This window comes from Rhinoderma darwinii, chromosome 2 (assembly GCF_050947455.1).
Source record: "Rhinoderma darwinii isolate aRhiDar2 chromosome 2, aRhiDar2.hap1, whole genome shotgun sequence".
Lineage (NCBI taxonomy): Eukaryota > Metazoa > Chordata > Amphibia > Anura > Rhinodermatidae > Rhinoderma > Rhinoderma darwinii.
Genome location: NC_134688.1, coordinates 121,599,869 through 121,615,460, shown reverse-complemented (window position 1 = coordinate 121,615,460; position 15,592 = coordinate 121,599,869). Strand labels below are relative to the sequence as shown.

Below are 15,592 nucleotides of genomic sequence, written 5' to 3'. Positions count from 1 at the left end.
TCTGACAGGCACCCATTAAGCTTACATGTGTACAAATACGGCGGACCAGGGGGCCTTCATTAGGCCCCCGTGCAGCGATAGCAACCATCGCCCCCCCCCCCCCGCGATTGCGTTGCAGGGGGGGGGGGGACGCGATAAGCTATTAGAGGGGGTCGCCCCCTCTTTCTAACGATTTAAATGCTGCGGTCGTTATTGACCATTTAACAAGTAAAACTAGCGGGATCGCGCTCAAGCACGATGCCGCTCGTTACTCTGAAGTGTCGGCTGTAACAAACAGCCGACACACACATCGTATGGAGCGGGTTCACTCCGTGAGCCCGCTCCATACTTCCCCTACCCGACTTTGGCGTATGGATACGTCAAATGTCGGGAAGGGGTTAAAGACAAAAAAATCAATCTTAATTTGTGAACAACATCATCATCATAAATATAACCCCGCAATTTGCAGTATTAACTCCCCACTTTTTCGGAGGTGCACATGTATGCAGTGCTGTCTATCTACTCACCAATTGGAAATGACATTAAAAAGGAAAAACATTCCATTATTTATTCTTAATTTCAACTGCATAATGAAGATGTACAATGAACAACAAGAAGAATAAATCAAAAGTATCTGGTTACCTGGTACCCATGTCAAAGGAGCACATACTGCATTGCTAGCACTAATCCGATGGGCATACTTAATCAATTCTTCAGACGAGATTGAACCTTCACGTGACAAAACAAAATGTGTAAAATAAACTTCACAGCTAAAGATCTTCTAATACAAATGTAATACATTGGTGTCTATTTAACAAGTACTTTTTTTAAAATTTGTACAACACACCTTACCAATTACTGGGCTAATCTCAAATCGCCAATCCTGGTTTACAAACGATACGTAATGACATGATGTATCTACAATGTCATGTCACATGACTGCAGTGGCCAATCAGGACCCCCCCAACGTTCATGTTTCGTCCAAGGAAGCGTCACATCATGCAGCGGTGATCAGCTACCACAGGACATCATGTTATATACAGCTTGTAAACAAGGACTGGGAGCTGTGGGATTTAGCAGTCTGGAAATATTGCAGAACAAGTAAAGTAAGTATACGCCAATTTTTTATTTTTAACATTACCAGCATTAAATTTTTATATATATATATATATATATATATATATATATATATATATATATATATATATATATATATATATATATATATACTTTTGGGCCGCTGGGTTGCTCCCTCTGCAGGAGCGGTGCTGCTAGCCGCCATGCGGTGCTGCAACCGCTAGAGTAGGGACCCACTTTAAAGAGGTCGCCGTGAAGTGGCAAGTGGGCTTATACAGTTTGATCAAAATGTTTACAAAGAACCTCATGTTCATGTTTCTAAATTATGCCTAGCGGCTCAGATCAACGTATATACTGTGGATTGTGCGGTCCATGTCTAGTTTCTCACAATGCTGATATATATAAAGAAACATGATTGAAAATGAGTTATCCAGGATTAGAAAAACAAGGCTACTTTCTTTCAGAAACAGTGATATATCTGTCCATGGATTGTTTTATGGGATTGCAACTCAGCTCTGCTGAGGAGCTAATTGGGCTAAGCCCTTATTCACACGACTGTTTTTCCCGGCCGGGTGACGGCCGTTCCTACTGCAGCCGGGTGACGGACGATTTATGAACAATAGACCCCTAATGGGGCTATTCACACGGCCGCCCGGCTCCCATAGAAGTCTATGGGGCCAGGTAATACACGGCCATCACCGGAATGTGTCCCGAGTGATGGCCATGTATTCCGTCGTTCGCGCTCTCTCTCTCCTCCTCCGGCCGGGGTTTGGGCATTCCGCTACAGGAGAAAAGTGAGTGACTACACTGTCCATATATGGACATAGCGACGTCACTCACTTCTGAATCGGAATCCCCAACACCTTGGCCGGGGATTCCTCTCCAGGAGAAGTCGTTGACTAAACTGTCCATATGTGGACATTGAAGTCAGTGACTTCTCCTGGAAGGGGGGGGGGCTGGGTGGCATCACCTGCAGGGGGCTGGATGGCATTATCTATAGAGGGCTGTGTGTGGCAACAAATTTAAATGAAATTCATCCGATTTTAAAATGGACAGTGAAAAAAGCAGATGCAAAACGGGTTCAAATCGGCCGACACTCGGACCCGGACGTGTGAATGAGGCGTAAGCCACAATACCACATTGTTTCTGAAAGAAAGCAGCCACCTCCTTCCAATCCTGCACAACCCCTTTAATGTTTCTTAAATGTCTCCCCAGCAGCTGTGAAGAACAGTCTGACAAGGACATCACATCCCAGTGCAGAAAGTGCACCAACTACTTCAATGTGTAGAGACCTGGAGATCTTTTTCTCCACAAACTACTAAAACAAAAAAAACAAAAAAAGGTTCAAATCATCGTCATTTTACCCGAAGATATTTTATCCAATGAATAACACATTTAGAGTAACTAGATCACACTTTTCCTGCAAATAGGTAAAAAGTCAAGCTCATACAAAGGATTACGTAGAACCTAGAGTTCTATATAGTGAGCAGATGTTCATGGAAGATAATAATAATAATAATAATAATAATAATAATCTTTATTTATATAGCGCCAACATATTACGCAGCACTTTACAATTTAGAGGGAACATGAAACAAACAATATCAGACATTACATAGTGACAAAGTTCATTTACAATTCAAACCTGGGGAGTGAGGACCCTGCTCGCAAGAGCTTACAATCTATGAGGACATAAGGGAGACACAAAGTGTAATAGTGTTTGTTCTGTACAATGGTCCGGCCATTTTTATACACATGCGGTGATAACATAAAGCTGCATGAGCCGGTCACCAGCCAGTATCCGTGTATGACGGACATGAAGAGAAGGAGTGTGAGGGAATCTTATTCTGATGACTAATCTAAATGGAGGGCCATGGAAAGGAGTCAGATTAGGGAATGTTATAGGCCTGTCTAAATAGATGTGTTTTCAGGGCACGTTTAAAACTGAGGATATTGGGAATTAATCTGATTGTCTGGGGTAGCACATTCCAGAGGACGGGTGCAGCACGAGAGAAATCCTGGAGACGGTAGTGGGAGGTTCGGATTATGGAGGATTTTAATCTAAGGTCGTTGGCAGAACGTAGAGCCCGAGTAGGGTGGTAGACAGATGAGGGAGGAGATGTAAGGAGGTGCAGCACTGTGGAGAGCTTTGTGGGTGAGAGTAATAAGTTTGAATTTTATTCGGAAGGGGATGGGCAACCAGTGCAGTGACTGGCACAGGGTAGAGGCGTTGGTGTAGCGGTTGGTCATAAAGATGAGCCTGGCTGCTGCATTGAGGATAGATTGGAGAGGGGAGAGTTTAGTGAGGGGAAGACCGACTAGTAATGAGTTACAGTAGTCAAGACGAGAGTGAATCAGAGCAACAATGAGAGTTTTGGCAGTTTCCTCCGTAAGAAAAGAGCGGATTCTGGAAATGTTTTGAGGTGAAAATGACAGGAGCGTGAAAGTGATTGTATGTGAGGAGTAAAGGAAAGATCTGAGTCAAAAATAACCCCGAGACAGCGGGCGTGCTGCTTAGGAGTTATGATAGTGCCACACACAGAGATGGAGACATCAGGTTTAGGGAGGTTAGTAGATGGTGGGAACACAAGGAGCTCAGTTTTAGAAAGATTCAGTTTCAGATAGAGAGAGGACATGATGTTAGAGACAGCGGACAGACAATCACTGGTGTTCTGTATTAGAGCAGGGGTGATGTCACGGGAAGAGGTATATAATTGGGTGTCATCAGCGTAGAGATGGTACTGGAAGCCAAATCTGCTGATGGTTTGTCCAATAGGAGCTGTGTAGAGAGAAAAGAGGAGCGGACCTAGGACTGATCCCTGAGGAACCCCGATATCAAGGGGAAGAGGAGAAGAAGTGGAACCAGCAAATGACACACTGAATGAGCGGTCAGAGAGATAGGAGGAAAACCAAGAGAGAGCCACGTCCTTGAGGGCCAATAGAGTGGAGCATGTTAAGTAGGAGTTTGTGGTCTACAGTGTCAAAGGCTGCAGAGAGATCCAAAAGAATCAGGAGAGAGGATTTACCGTCCGATTTCGCCGCCAAGAGATCATTTGAGACTTTAGTAAGGGCAGTTTCTGTGGAGTGTAGAGTGCGGAAACCAGATTGTAAGGGGTCAAGAATGGAGTTAGCAGAGAGATAGCGGATAAGGCGAGAGTAGACCAAGCGTTCCAGGAGTTTGGAGATGAAGGGCAGATTAGAGACTGGTCGGTAGTTGGCAGCGCTGGATGGGTCAAGTGTTGGTTTTTTCAATAATGGGTTTATAATGGCATGTTTAAAAGCGGAGGGAAAGATACCAGAGGAAAGAGAGAGGTTAAATATTTTAGTCAGGTGACTAGTGACAGCTGGGGAGAGGGACTGGAGGAGGTGTGAGGGGACAGGATCACTAGGGCAGGTAGTAGGACGAGAAGAAGAGAGGAGCCTCGAGACTTCTTCAGTTATTGGGTCAAATGCTGAGAGTGAAGAAGAGGGAGTGCGGGGGGGAAGGGGATCGATGTTACTAGGGGACTGGGAGATAATATCATGCCGGATGTTGTCAATTTTAACTTTAAAATAATTGGCCAGGTCTTCAGCACTGAGATCTGTGATTGGCGTCTGCACTTTAGGACTAAGGAGGGAGTGAAAAGTATCAAAGAGGCGTTTTGGATTATTAGATAGTGTGGAGATGAGAGAAGTGAAGTAGACTTGTTTGGCGCGGTGAAGGGCAGAGTTGTAAGTTTTGAGCATAAATTTGTAATGGAGGAAATCTGCATCCAAATGCGATTTTCTCCACAGTCGTTCGGCACATCTCAAGCACCGCTGAAGAAAGCGGGATTGAGGCGTGTGCCAGGGTTGTCGTCGTCTTTGTCGGGTGGTTCGGAGTGTAGTGGGGGCTGCTTCATCCAATGCATTTTTGAGAGTGTTATTATAAAGTTTGGCAGCCAGATTGGGACAGGAGAGGGAAGAGATAGGGGACAATGAGGACTGTAGACTGTCTATGAGTTTCACAGTGTTAATGGCATGTAGATTTTTGTATGTCTGATACGTAGGGATGACCTGAGGAGGCAGAGAATATTTGATAGTAAAGCAGAGAAGATTGTGGTCAGAAAGCGGGAGAGGAGCGTTAATAAAGTCAGAAACTGAGCAGAGCCGGAAGAAGACCAGGTCAAGTGAATGCCCCTCTTCATGTGTAGGAGAGTTAGTAAGTTGTGACAGACCGAGGGACGAGGTTAAAGATAGAAACTGGGAGGCAGATGAGGAGATTGGGTTATCAATGGGGATGTTGAAGTCACCCATGATGAGAGTGGGTGTTTCAGAGGATAGAAACTGTGGAAGCCAGGCAGCAAAATGATCCAGGAATTGGCGGGGTGAGCCCGGTGGGCGGTAGACAACTGCCACTCGGAGGGGAAAAGGGTGAAAGAGTCTGAGGGTGTGGACTTCAAAAGAGGGAAATGTGAGTGAGGGGACCGGGGGAATGACCTGGAAAGTGCAGTGTGGGGAAAGAAGTATACCTACTCCTCCACCCTGCCTGTTCTCAGTTCTGGGGGCATGAGAGAACTGGAGACCACCATAAGATAGAGCAGCAGGGGAAGCAGTGTCAGACAGGTGTAGCCATGTTTCTGTAAGAGCCAGAAGGTTGAGAGAGTTAGAAAGGAATAAGTCATGAATAAAGGTGAGTTTGTTGCACACGGACCGAGAGTTCCAGAGAGCACAGTTAAAAGAGACAGGAGAAGACATACAAGGAATGGCAAGAAGATTTGCAGGGTTTCTATGTGTGGCAGGTATGTGGTTGAGCTTGGCAGAAGAAAAGGGAGGGCCAGGGTTGGGAGAGATGTCCCCTGCAGCGAGTAGCAGGAGAATGGAGAGAGACAGCAGATGGTTCTGTGATTTATGAGAGCGTTTTTTATGTTGGGCAGTGGGATGAGATGGGTTAAGTTGACTGAGGAAAGTGAATAGTGAATGGGAGCTGTACATGGGCGAGGCAAGGAGAGAGGGACTGATGTAGACTGTTTTTGGGCAAGTCTTAAATGGGCGATAGGATTGAAAACCAAGTGCAGCTATAATGATGAGAGCGGTGGCAAACATGTTTGTTTACAGATAGTTAGAAATCTAATATTGAGAGCGTGGGCTAGTTTGTCTGGTTTGGTAATGCAGCTTACCTGTCACTGACCCTGTGCAACTGCCATGTATAACTGCCATGTATAACTGCCATGTATAACTGCCATGTATAACTGCCATGTATAACTGCCATGTATAACTGCCATGTATAACTGCCATGTATAACTGCCATGTATAACTGCCATGTATAACTGCCATGTATAACTGCCAGGACACTTTGACAGTATGACACTTAGCCAGAGATGACTTCTGCCGTCGTGCCCCCCTGCACGAGTGCCTTCCCCATATGCTACATCTAAATTTATAGGGAGTAGATGCTCAGATCTAGGCCTAATTAAGCTCGTTCAGCTATTAATCAAATCAACTAGACACATGAGGTGAAAAGCTATGCAGAGATAAACAAACAAACTAGCAGGTCTGGATGATCATAAAACTTAACGACGATCAAACACTTTGACAAAACTTTGAGATAACATTAGACTATATAGCAAGACAGGAAAGCAGAGTACCATAAAATAAAAGTTTCAGCTTTTTGAAATGCAGCTACAGCAGAGATAATACAAAGCGGTCAAGTAATTGTAAACAGTCATCCGCTTCATTGAAGAGAAATGGCACATGGTAACACATTAGTTCCGGAGTTAAACCTAATAGACTAGTTACATGGACCCGAATGTAAAAGTTTGTAAACTGACCTTTTCTTGCTTTTTCAATTGATTTCAGTTTTTCCTTCGCTTGGTAAACTGCTGTTGCCTGAAGTAGAAAAACAACGCCCTCTTTAAAATTGTATCATCCAAGAACTGCGCTATTGATTTCTTCGGAAAACCGGAAACCTGCCGGAATGGTGACGAACGGAAAGCATTAGCGATGTTTCCGTCACCATTTAGATCAATGCTGACTGAAACGGAAGCTGTGCTTTCACTTTCCGTTGCGGGGTTCACCCTACGGAAACCTCCGACGGAACCCCGGAACGGAGAGCGAACTGTGATGTGAACAGGCCCTAACTTACATTTCGTAGGTTAGCAGGAAGCAGATGGATGGCAATATTACTGCAGGATCAGTCTACACAGAATTCATTTGTAGGTCTGTTACTATCGAGACATACACTTCATGCATGATGAACAGAATACAGTTAAAATAGAGAAGAGCTCTCAGTATTAGCTGCTTCCTCCAGCATTTGGACCGGAAAGCAGCAAAACTGCATACGGGTGACCCCCGTTGTGGAGATAGGTACGGGTCCCAAAGTTGGGACCAGCATCTTCCCGGCATTTGGGGCATATCCAAGCATAAGACATCAATATTTAAGTCCGGAATACCCCTTTAAGGATCTATAGCAAAAATTCCTCTTGAGGACCCTTTATTGCTTCCAATTTAGCCCTGATGTACATCACCAAATTTAATTAAACAAATGGAAAGGGAAAGAAATGGCAAAAAGAAGGGCAAGAAGATCACCTGATCTATTATATTGAATTATTAAAATTCAGTAAAATTACCGGTTTAGGTATAATATACAAAAAAGGGAATGGGGTGAATGGTCCCTCATTAAAGTACACCCCATATAATAGACAAACCCATTCAACCTATATATGATAAGATGGTAGAATGGGGGTGAAGGGAAAACGATGCAAGCATCAGTATCAGATGGCTAGAGTGGAGTGCACAGAGGGGCAAACAGTATGGTAATGTATATGTCCCCAGGGCACACCATTATATTGTCCTCTGGTACTAATTAATGCCTGTGGAATGAGTCTAAATAAGAGTCTGGCCTGTTGCTCGGCAACGTGCTCTCCACGTGTGCTGGAGAGAAAGGCAGCGTTCTTCAAGCTGCCCTTAATGCCAAGGAGTTACATGCACAGATGCAGGAGTGATAGCAACCCTAAGCTGAACACCAGCACAGCAGATCACAATGCTTCAGCAGCCTGTGAGCAGTGAGTTAAACAGCTGACACGCTGCTTGGGTTTCAGGCGTCTGGCTTGTTGCTTGGCAACCTGTTCTCCACGAGTGCTGGAGAGAGGTGCAGTGTTCTCTTTGCTGCTCTCAGTGTTTCCTATGTTGCCAAACACTCACAAATATAAAGTGTCACTGACATTGACTATTACATCAACACTGGTTAATTTTGCTGTGGAAAATACTTGTCAGATTTCTACCATTGACAAGGTTGCTGATAATAAAATAAATAAGGCACCTGTCAATGTTTAGCACTGACAATTACATTGGTCTGCTATGTGTGACACACTTTGCTACATTCAAGTGTGCAGCTGGCTACTTTAGCTTTATACAGACTCATTCCACAGGTATTAATTAGTACCAGAGGACAATATAATGGTGTGCCCTGGGGACATATACATTATCACATTGTTTGCCCCTCTGTGCACTCCACTCTAGCCATCTGATACTGACGCATGCATCGTTTTCCCTTCACCCCCATTCTACCATCTTATCATATATAGGTTGAATGGGTTTATCTATTATATGGGGTGTACTTTAATGAGGGACCATTCACCCCATTCCCTTTTTTGTATATTATACCTAAGCCGGTAATTTTACTGAATTTTAATAATTCAATATAATAGATCAGGTGATCTTCTTGCTTCTTGCCCTTCTTTTTCCCATTTCTTTCCCTTCCATTTCCATTTGTCCCTTTAAGGATCTATAGTGTACAGAGCACCTTGGGATCTTGTATTTGAAGGACCGAAGAGAATTAAACAGCCCTGGTACGTTATATGACGCTAGTAGGTCCAGGTTACTAATTATGAAAATTTTAGGTTATTTGTTTTTCTCATGTATATTTGCATCTATATTATTCTCAATATTTTCTTGCATTTTGCAGATTGAAATACAGAATTGGATTAGGGATGCCATACAGATGTAAAATACAGATCTGTTTTTCTCCTCAGGGTCTATTCACTAAAATGGGGGAAAAGTGTTAGATCTTATTCACATGTGTGTCAGATGTGAGCGCCCATGTTGAATCCATGTCGTTTAAAAAAAAAATAATAATAATGTGTGAATAGCCCCATTGACTTGTATGGTCAGTGTCCTGCCCATTGCTAAAACGAACAGCACACGTTTGTGTGAATAAGGCCTTACAGTGAGGCCTTGCAGGTTTGACACACTTACCAGAATGTGCTCAGCCTCCTTTAGCTGTTTCTGCAGTTGCTGGATATCACTGTCTCTTTTCTCAACTTCTTTTTCCAAGAGCTGCATTTCTTGGTGAACCTTGCCTTGACTGAAAGCCACTTTCATGAGCTCCTGAAACTCTCCATCCTTCTGAATTAATAACTCTAAAATCTGAAATGGGAGCAAACACAGAAGGGGAAAAACTCAATTCTCAAGTTTCTTTTGAGGAATCTCTTAAAAACAGACATATTTGCGAGTGGACTTGCAGATCAGGATTTTAGGCAAGGTTATATAATCATTCACTAGATTACTGCAATTTGTGTTAAAAAAATAAATAAAATAAAAAAGTGTTACCAGTTATTGAAGAATAATGCATTTCAGAAGTGCCTGATCTAAGCAAGATATATGGGCTCTCCAGGAATTACATATTGACAACCTACCCTTAGGATAGGTCATCAATATTAGATCAGTGGGGGTCCTAGTCCAAGCACCCATGCCGATTGATGGGGCCGTGGCATTAGTTGCCGCAGCCTTTTCAGTTTCCAGGCACAGCGCCAAACATTTCCACAGTGGATGTGCTTGAGATTGTAGTTCAGGTACCATACCAGGAACAGCCGCTACTGATGTGTACAGCGCTGTGCCGGGTAAACACTAAAGAGGCCACGACGACAAACACTGTGGACTCTTCCGTCCACTAGTTGGCGGGGCTGCCAGGAGTCCCACCGATCGGATATTGATGACCTATCCTAAGGATAGGTCACCAATATAAAATACTTTCTTTAATTATAAGCAAACTCAAAGCAATGGAAATTATAAGATCTGTGTTTTGTCAGTAAGGCTAGTGCTACAAGGACATATGCACCAGCAGCTACTATGGGGCCCCTGGAGAGAGGTGGCACAGACCAGGTTGGGTATACCCTTTGTGTTTGACTCCGGCCATAAAGTAGAGTTTTGATGCAGTTTTTGGTACAGGTTTTTGATCCGAAGTGGATCTAAAAGGAAGGAAAATTATAAAGAAAAGACTGATACATCTCCTTTCTTAGGTGTCCACCCCTGTGCACCAAAAACTGCATCAAAACTCTACGTGTGATTCTGGCCTACTGGGTGGAGACCCTACGCAGGAATCCCCTCGCCACATGTAATACAAAGAAAAGTGGGGGAATTGCCCAAGTTTTAACAAGTTGAAGCAGTGAGCCTCATTGAAATCTTTGCTATGGGGCTTCTTAACCTCTATGTACATTCCTGGCGACTCGGTCAACTGTCATCTTCATGTTACAACTGTATGTAATGATAATGCTTACCTATCAGGGATTAACCGCCCTGGTATCGAGTATTTGCCATAGAAAATATTTCAAACACCAGTATTTAAAACGGAATATCCTAGAGCTAGATTACTGAACTTCCATGAATAATCCTTCCTGATATTAAAGGGGCTCTGTCACCAGATTATAAATGCCCTATCTCCTACCTAATCTGATAGGCACTGTAATGTAGATAACAGCAGTTGTTTTTTTTTTTTTGTTGTTTTTTTAAAACACCTTTATTTTTGACCGAGTTCTGACTATTTTTCATTTTATGCTAATTTCTTCTAAATGGGTGTTTTTTTTACTTTTGCCCAAGTGGGTGTTTTTTTAAACTTTTGACCAAGTGGACGTTGTAAAGAGAAGCGTATGATTCTAACCAATCAGCGTCAAACTTCTCTTCATTCATCTCCAGCTTTAGTCACAGCACAGCGTGATCTTGCCAGAACATGCTGTGCTGTCACTCCCACAGTAACTTTACCGGAGAGTCGGGAGAATGAAAAGACATCGCCTCCTGGCTGAAGGTGATGTCCGGTCATTCTCCCGACACTCCGGTAAAGTTACTGTGGGAGTGACAGCACAGCATGATCTGGCAAGATCACGCTGTGCTGTGACTAAAGCTGGAGATGAATGAAGAGAAGCGTATGACGCTTATCAGATTAGGTAGGAGATTCAGCGCCTACCAGATTAGATAGGAGATAGGGCATTTATAAACTGGTGGCAGTGCCTCTAAGTTATGCAGTTTTGGCTTTACAAGGTAAACTTATCCACAGTTCTTCAATGTGATGCTGCTGGTATAAGATATCCCAATGTCACATCATCCCATGTACAAAAAAAAAAAAAAAAGAAGGAGGCATCAGGTCATCGTGGGGTTTTGTTTTTAAGGACTTGATACCTAGTTCTCTAGTCTTCGTTAGAATGTTTTGAAATACTTACTTGGTTTTCTTCTCCAGGTTGACTTAATTTCTGACTCCTAGAAAGTGCCAACAACTCTATCAGCTCTCTGAAAGACATTATAGAAAACAGCCACGTTAGAAAAGCATTGATGAGATAAAACCGCTAATGAAATCTATATTTGCACATGGACCAGAAGCGAGGAGAAGAGCAACCATATTACATTGTATGGACAAGCAAACTGTCATTTCCACATTGGAAGTTCTATTAGCACATTTTGAAATTCAAAAGTTTCACCAGATGGAGAATAAAAGATCCATTTGTTCATATTTTGTGTGTATATAGCAACATAGGAGCCACCATGGCAATCAGCTGATCTTATAGGGCACATGGACAGAGGATTGTCTATACAAGGTCAACAATTCCTTTAATATTTAACCCCTTCCCGACATTTATCGTAAGTATACGATAAAGCCAGTGCTTCACGCAAAATGTCATATACTTACGACAAATGCATGGCACTGGCTCAGAAGCTGAGTCGGTGCCATCACCCCCGGATGTCAGCTGTATCTTACAGCTAACATCCTGCTGTAATGGCGGGGACCGAAGTTAGCTTCGATCCCCGCCATTAACCCCTTAAATGCAGCGCCCAAAAGCAATCGCTGCATTTAATGTGCTTGCAGATCATCGGCACCCCAGCAATGAAATCACCGGGGTGTCGGTGGCTGCAATGGTAACCGGAGGCCTAATACTGGCCTCCCGGCCTGCCTAGCACCGAAAACTTTCAGCCCCGTCTGGAGGCGGGGCCTGAAAGGCTTCCGTAGCCACCGGCAAGATGTCGCCGCTCAGGAGCTGAGCCGGTGTCATCAGCTGACATCCACCTGTAATGGCCGGAAGCGGAGCTAGCTCCGATCCCTGCCATTAACCCCTTAGATGCAGCGATCGCTGCATCTTAGTGGTTGTCAGCAGATCGGCAGCCCTAATTGTACAATCGGGGCTGCGTACTGCTGCTATGGCAACAGGAGACCTAACAATGGCCTCCTGCTTTGCCATTACTGAAGCCGAAGTTGTAAAAAAAGTTGTAAAAAATATAATCACAGTTTCAAGTAATAAAATAAAACACAATCGCCATTTTTCCCTTATGAAGTCCTTGATTATTGAAAAAAATAAGCCATACATATTTGGTATCGCCGCGTCCGTAATGACCTGAGCTATAAAAATATTACGTTATTTATTCCACGCAGTGAACGGCGTACAAAAAAAACCCCGTAAAAAACAATGCCAGTATTTCTGGTTTTTGTCACTTTGCCGTACAAAAATTGAAATAAAAAGTGATCAAAACGTCGCAAGTATCCAAATATGGCATCTATAAAAACTATAGCTCGTCCCGCAAAAAACAAGCCCTCATACAGCTCCGTCGACGAAAAAATTAAAAAGTTATGGTTCTCACAACATGGCAACAGAAAAAATACATTCTTTTTACATAAGTAATTTTATTGTGCAAAAAGTTGTAAAACATAAAAAAGTGCTATAAATTTGGTATCGCCGGAATCGTACTGACCCGCAGAATAAAGTTAACATGTAATTTATAACACATGGTGAACGCCGTATAAAAAAAACTAACTATGCCAGAATTGCAGCTTTTTGGTCCCTTGCCTCCCAAAAAAAAATAGGATAAAAAGTGATCAAAAAGCCGCACGTATCCCAAAATGGTACCAATAATAACTGGAGCTCATCCCACAAAAAACAAAACAGTCCTCATACCACTACGTCTATGAGAAAATAAAATAAGTTAAAGAGGCTCTGTCACCAGATTTTGCAACCCCTATCTCCTATTGCAGCAGATCGGCGCTGCAGTGTAGATAAGAGTAACTTTGTTTTGGTTTTTTTTTAAACGAGCATTTTTGGCCAAGTTATGACCATTTTTATATTTATGTAAATGAGGCTTTCTAAAGTACAACTGGGCGTGTTTAAAGTTATGTACAAGTGGGCGTGTATTGTGTTCGTTACATCTGGGCGTTTTTACTTCTTTTACTAGCTGGGCGTTGTGTATAGAAGTATCATCCACTTCTCTTCACAACGCCCAGCTTCTGGCAGTGCAGACACAGCGTGTTCTCGAGAGATCACGCTGTGTCGTCACTCACTTCCTGCCCCAGGTCCTGCATCGTGTCGGACGAGCGAGGACATCGGCACCAGAGGCTACAGTTGATTCTGCAGCAGCATCAGCGTTTGCAGGTAAGTAGCTACATTGACTTACCTGCAAACGCCGATGCTGCAATAGGAGATAGGGGTTGCAAAATCTGGTGACAGAGCCTCTTTAAGGCTCCAATAAGTCAGGAAATAAAAATATGCGGTTGTCAAGCTCCAAGGGGAACATTTCTTCTGTTTCAAGAGGCGATTTATCAAGGCCCTAAAATTAGGGAACCAGGAAGGGTAGGGCCCAAACATATCTACTAGAAGCGAGGGTGACCGTATTATACCAGGACAATACTTCCCAGCAAAATTCCCCAAACTGCAAAGGTGCGGAGTGTGGACCAAAAGGGGGATAAGAAAGGACATTTATCAGTGTGACACCAGCCTGTGCAGAAAGGATAGTTCCACAGCGTAACACACATCTTTGGATTATTTTACCCCATTATTATCAGTGCGACACTGGCCTGCGCATAAAGGATTGTGTCACAGCGTAACACAAAGCAAAATCCCCCCTCCAAAAGTCAAATGGCGCTTCCCTCCCCTCTGAACCCTACAGCTTGCCCAAAAAGCAGTTTACTTCCACATCGCAATACCCAGGAGAACCCTTTTAACAATTTTTGGGGTGTGTGTCTCCAGTGGCACAAGCTGGGCACGACATATTTGCCACTGAGATGGCATATCTGGGGAAAAATATAAAAATTTACTTTGCACCATCCGCAGCGCATTAATTTATGGAAAAGACCTGTGGGGTGAAAATGCTCACTACACCCCTTAAGAGCCTTGAGGGGTGTAGTTTCCAAAATGGGGTCACTTCTCAGGGGTTTCTTTTATTATTTCACATCCCTGCAATTGTGAACCAATACTTTGTAAATCGCCAAATTAGGCCCCAATTTTGCATGGTACTCTTTTACTCCTGAGCCCCGTCAAATGTCCAAGCTAAAGATTAGGGTCACATTTAGGGTGTTTCTAAAACCGGGAAACACAGCATAATAATTAGAGCGCTGTCTTGTCATGATGGCACAAGCCGGGCATCACATATTGGCATATCTATGGAAAAAAAATTACATTTTCAGTCTGCAACATCGAGTGCACACTAATTTCTACAAAACACCTGTGGGGTTAACATGCTCACTACTAGGTGAATGCATTGAGTGTAGCTTCCAAAATGGGGTCACTTCTGGGGGGTTTCCACTGTTTTGGTCCCACAGGCGCCCAGAAACCAATCCAGCAAAATCTTCACTCCAAAAGCCAAATGCCGCTCCTTCCCTCCTGAGCCATGCTGTGCGTCCAAACAGCAGTTTATGACTACATATGGGGTATTGCCGTACTCTGGAGAAATTGCTTTACAAATGTTGCGGTTCTTTTTTCCCTTTATTTGTTGAGAAAATGATACATTTTGAGCTAAAACGATGTCTTATTGAAGAAAATGGATTGTTTTTATTTTCACTGCCCAATTCTAAGAAATTCTATGAAACACATGTGGGGTTAAAATGCTCACTACATCCCTAGATGAATTCCTCAAGGGGTGCAGTTTCCTAAATGGAGTCACTTTTTGGGCGTTTTAATTGTTTTGGTGCCTCAGGGGCTTTGCAAATGTGACATGGCCACCGTGAACCATTCCTGCTAAATTTGAGCTCCAAAACCCAAATGGCGCTCTTTCCCTTCTGAGCCCTGCAGTGTGTCCAAACAGCCATTTATGACCACATGTGGGGTATTGTTTTACTCGGGAGAAATTACTTTACAAATGTTGTGGTGCTTTTTCTCCTTTAGTCCTTGTGGAAATTAGAAAAAAAATAAATAAAAAAAAAAAATAAAAAAAAAAAAATCGCTAAACCTACATTTTCTTTGAAATAAAACATTTGATTTTACATTTTCACGGCCTACTTCCAATATTTTCTGAACCGATAAAAACAAGGGGACATATACAAAAACAC

General features: G+C 43.1%; 1 protein-coding gene across 1 annotated transcript in view; it reads right to left on the bottom strand.

Annotated features, from left to right (window-relative positions):
- The window catches only part of MED4 (mediator complex subunit 4), a 34,130-nt gene that overhangs the window by 7,631 nt on the left and 10,907 nt on the right, over positions 1-15,592 (bottom strand). The window contains exons 2-5 of the mRNA XM_075850222.1: positions 11,508-11,574; positions 9,271-9,441; positions 6,846-6,903; positions 622-708 (exon numbers count right to left, since the gene is read on the bottom strand). Coding sequence (XP_075706337.1) covers positions 622-708; positions 6,846-6,903; positions 9,271-9,441; positions 11,508-11,574 — 383 coding nt within the window. The remainder of the gene's footprint in view (positions 1-621; positions 709-6,845; positions 6,904-9,270; positions 9,442-11,507; positions 11,575-15,592) is intronic.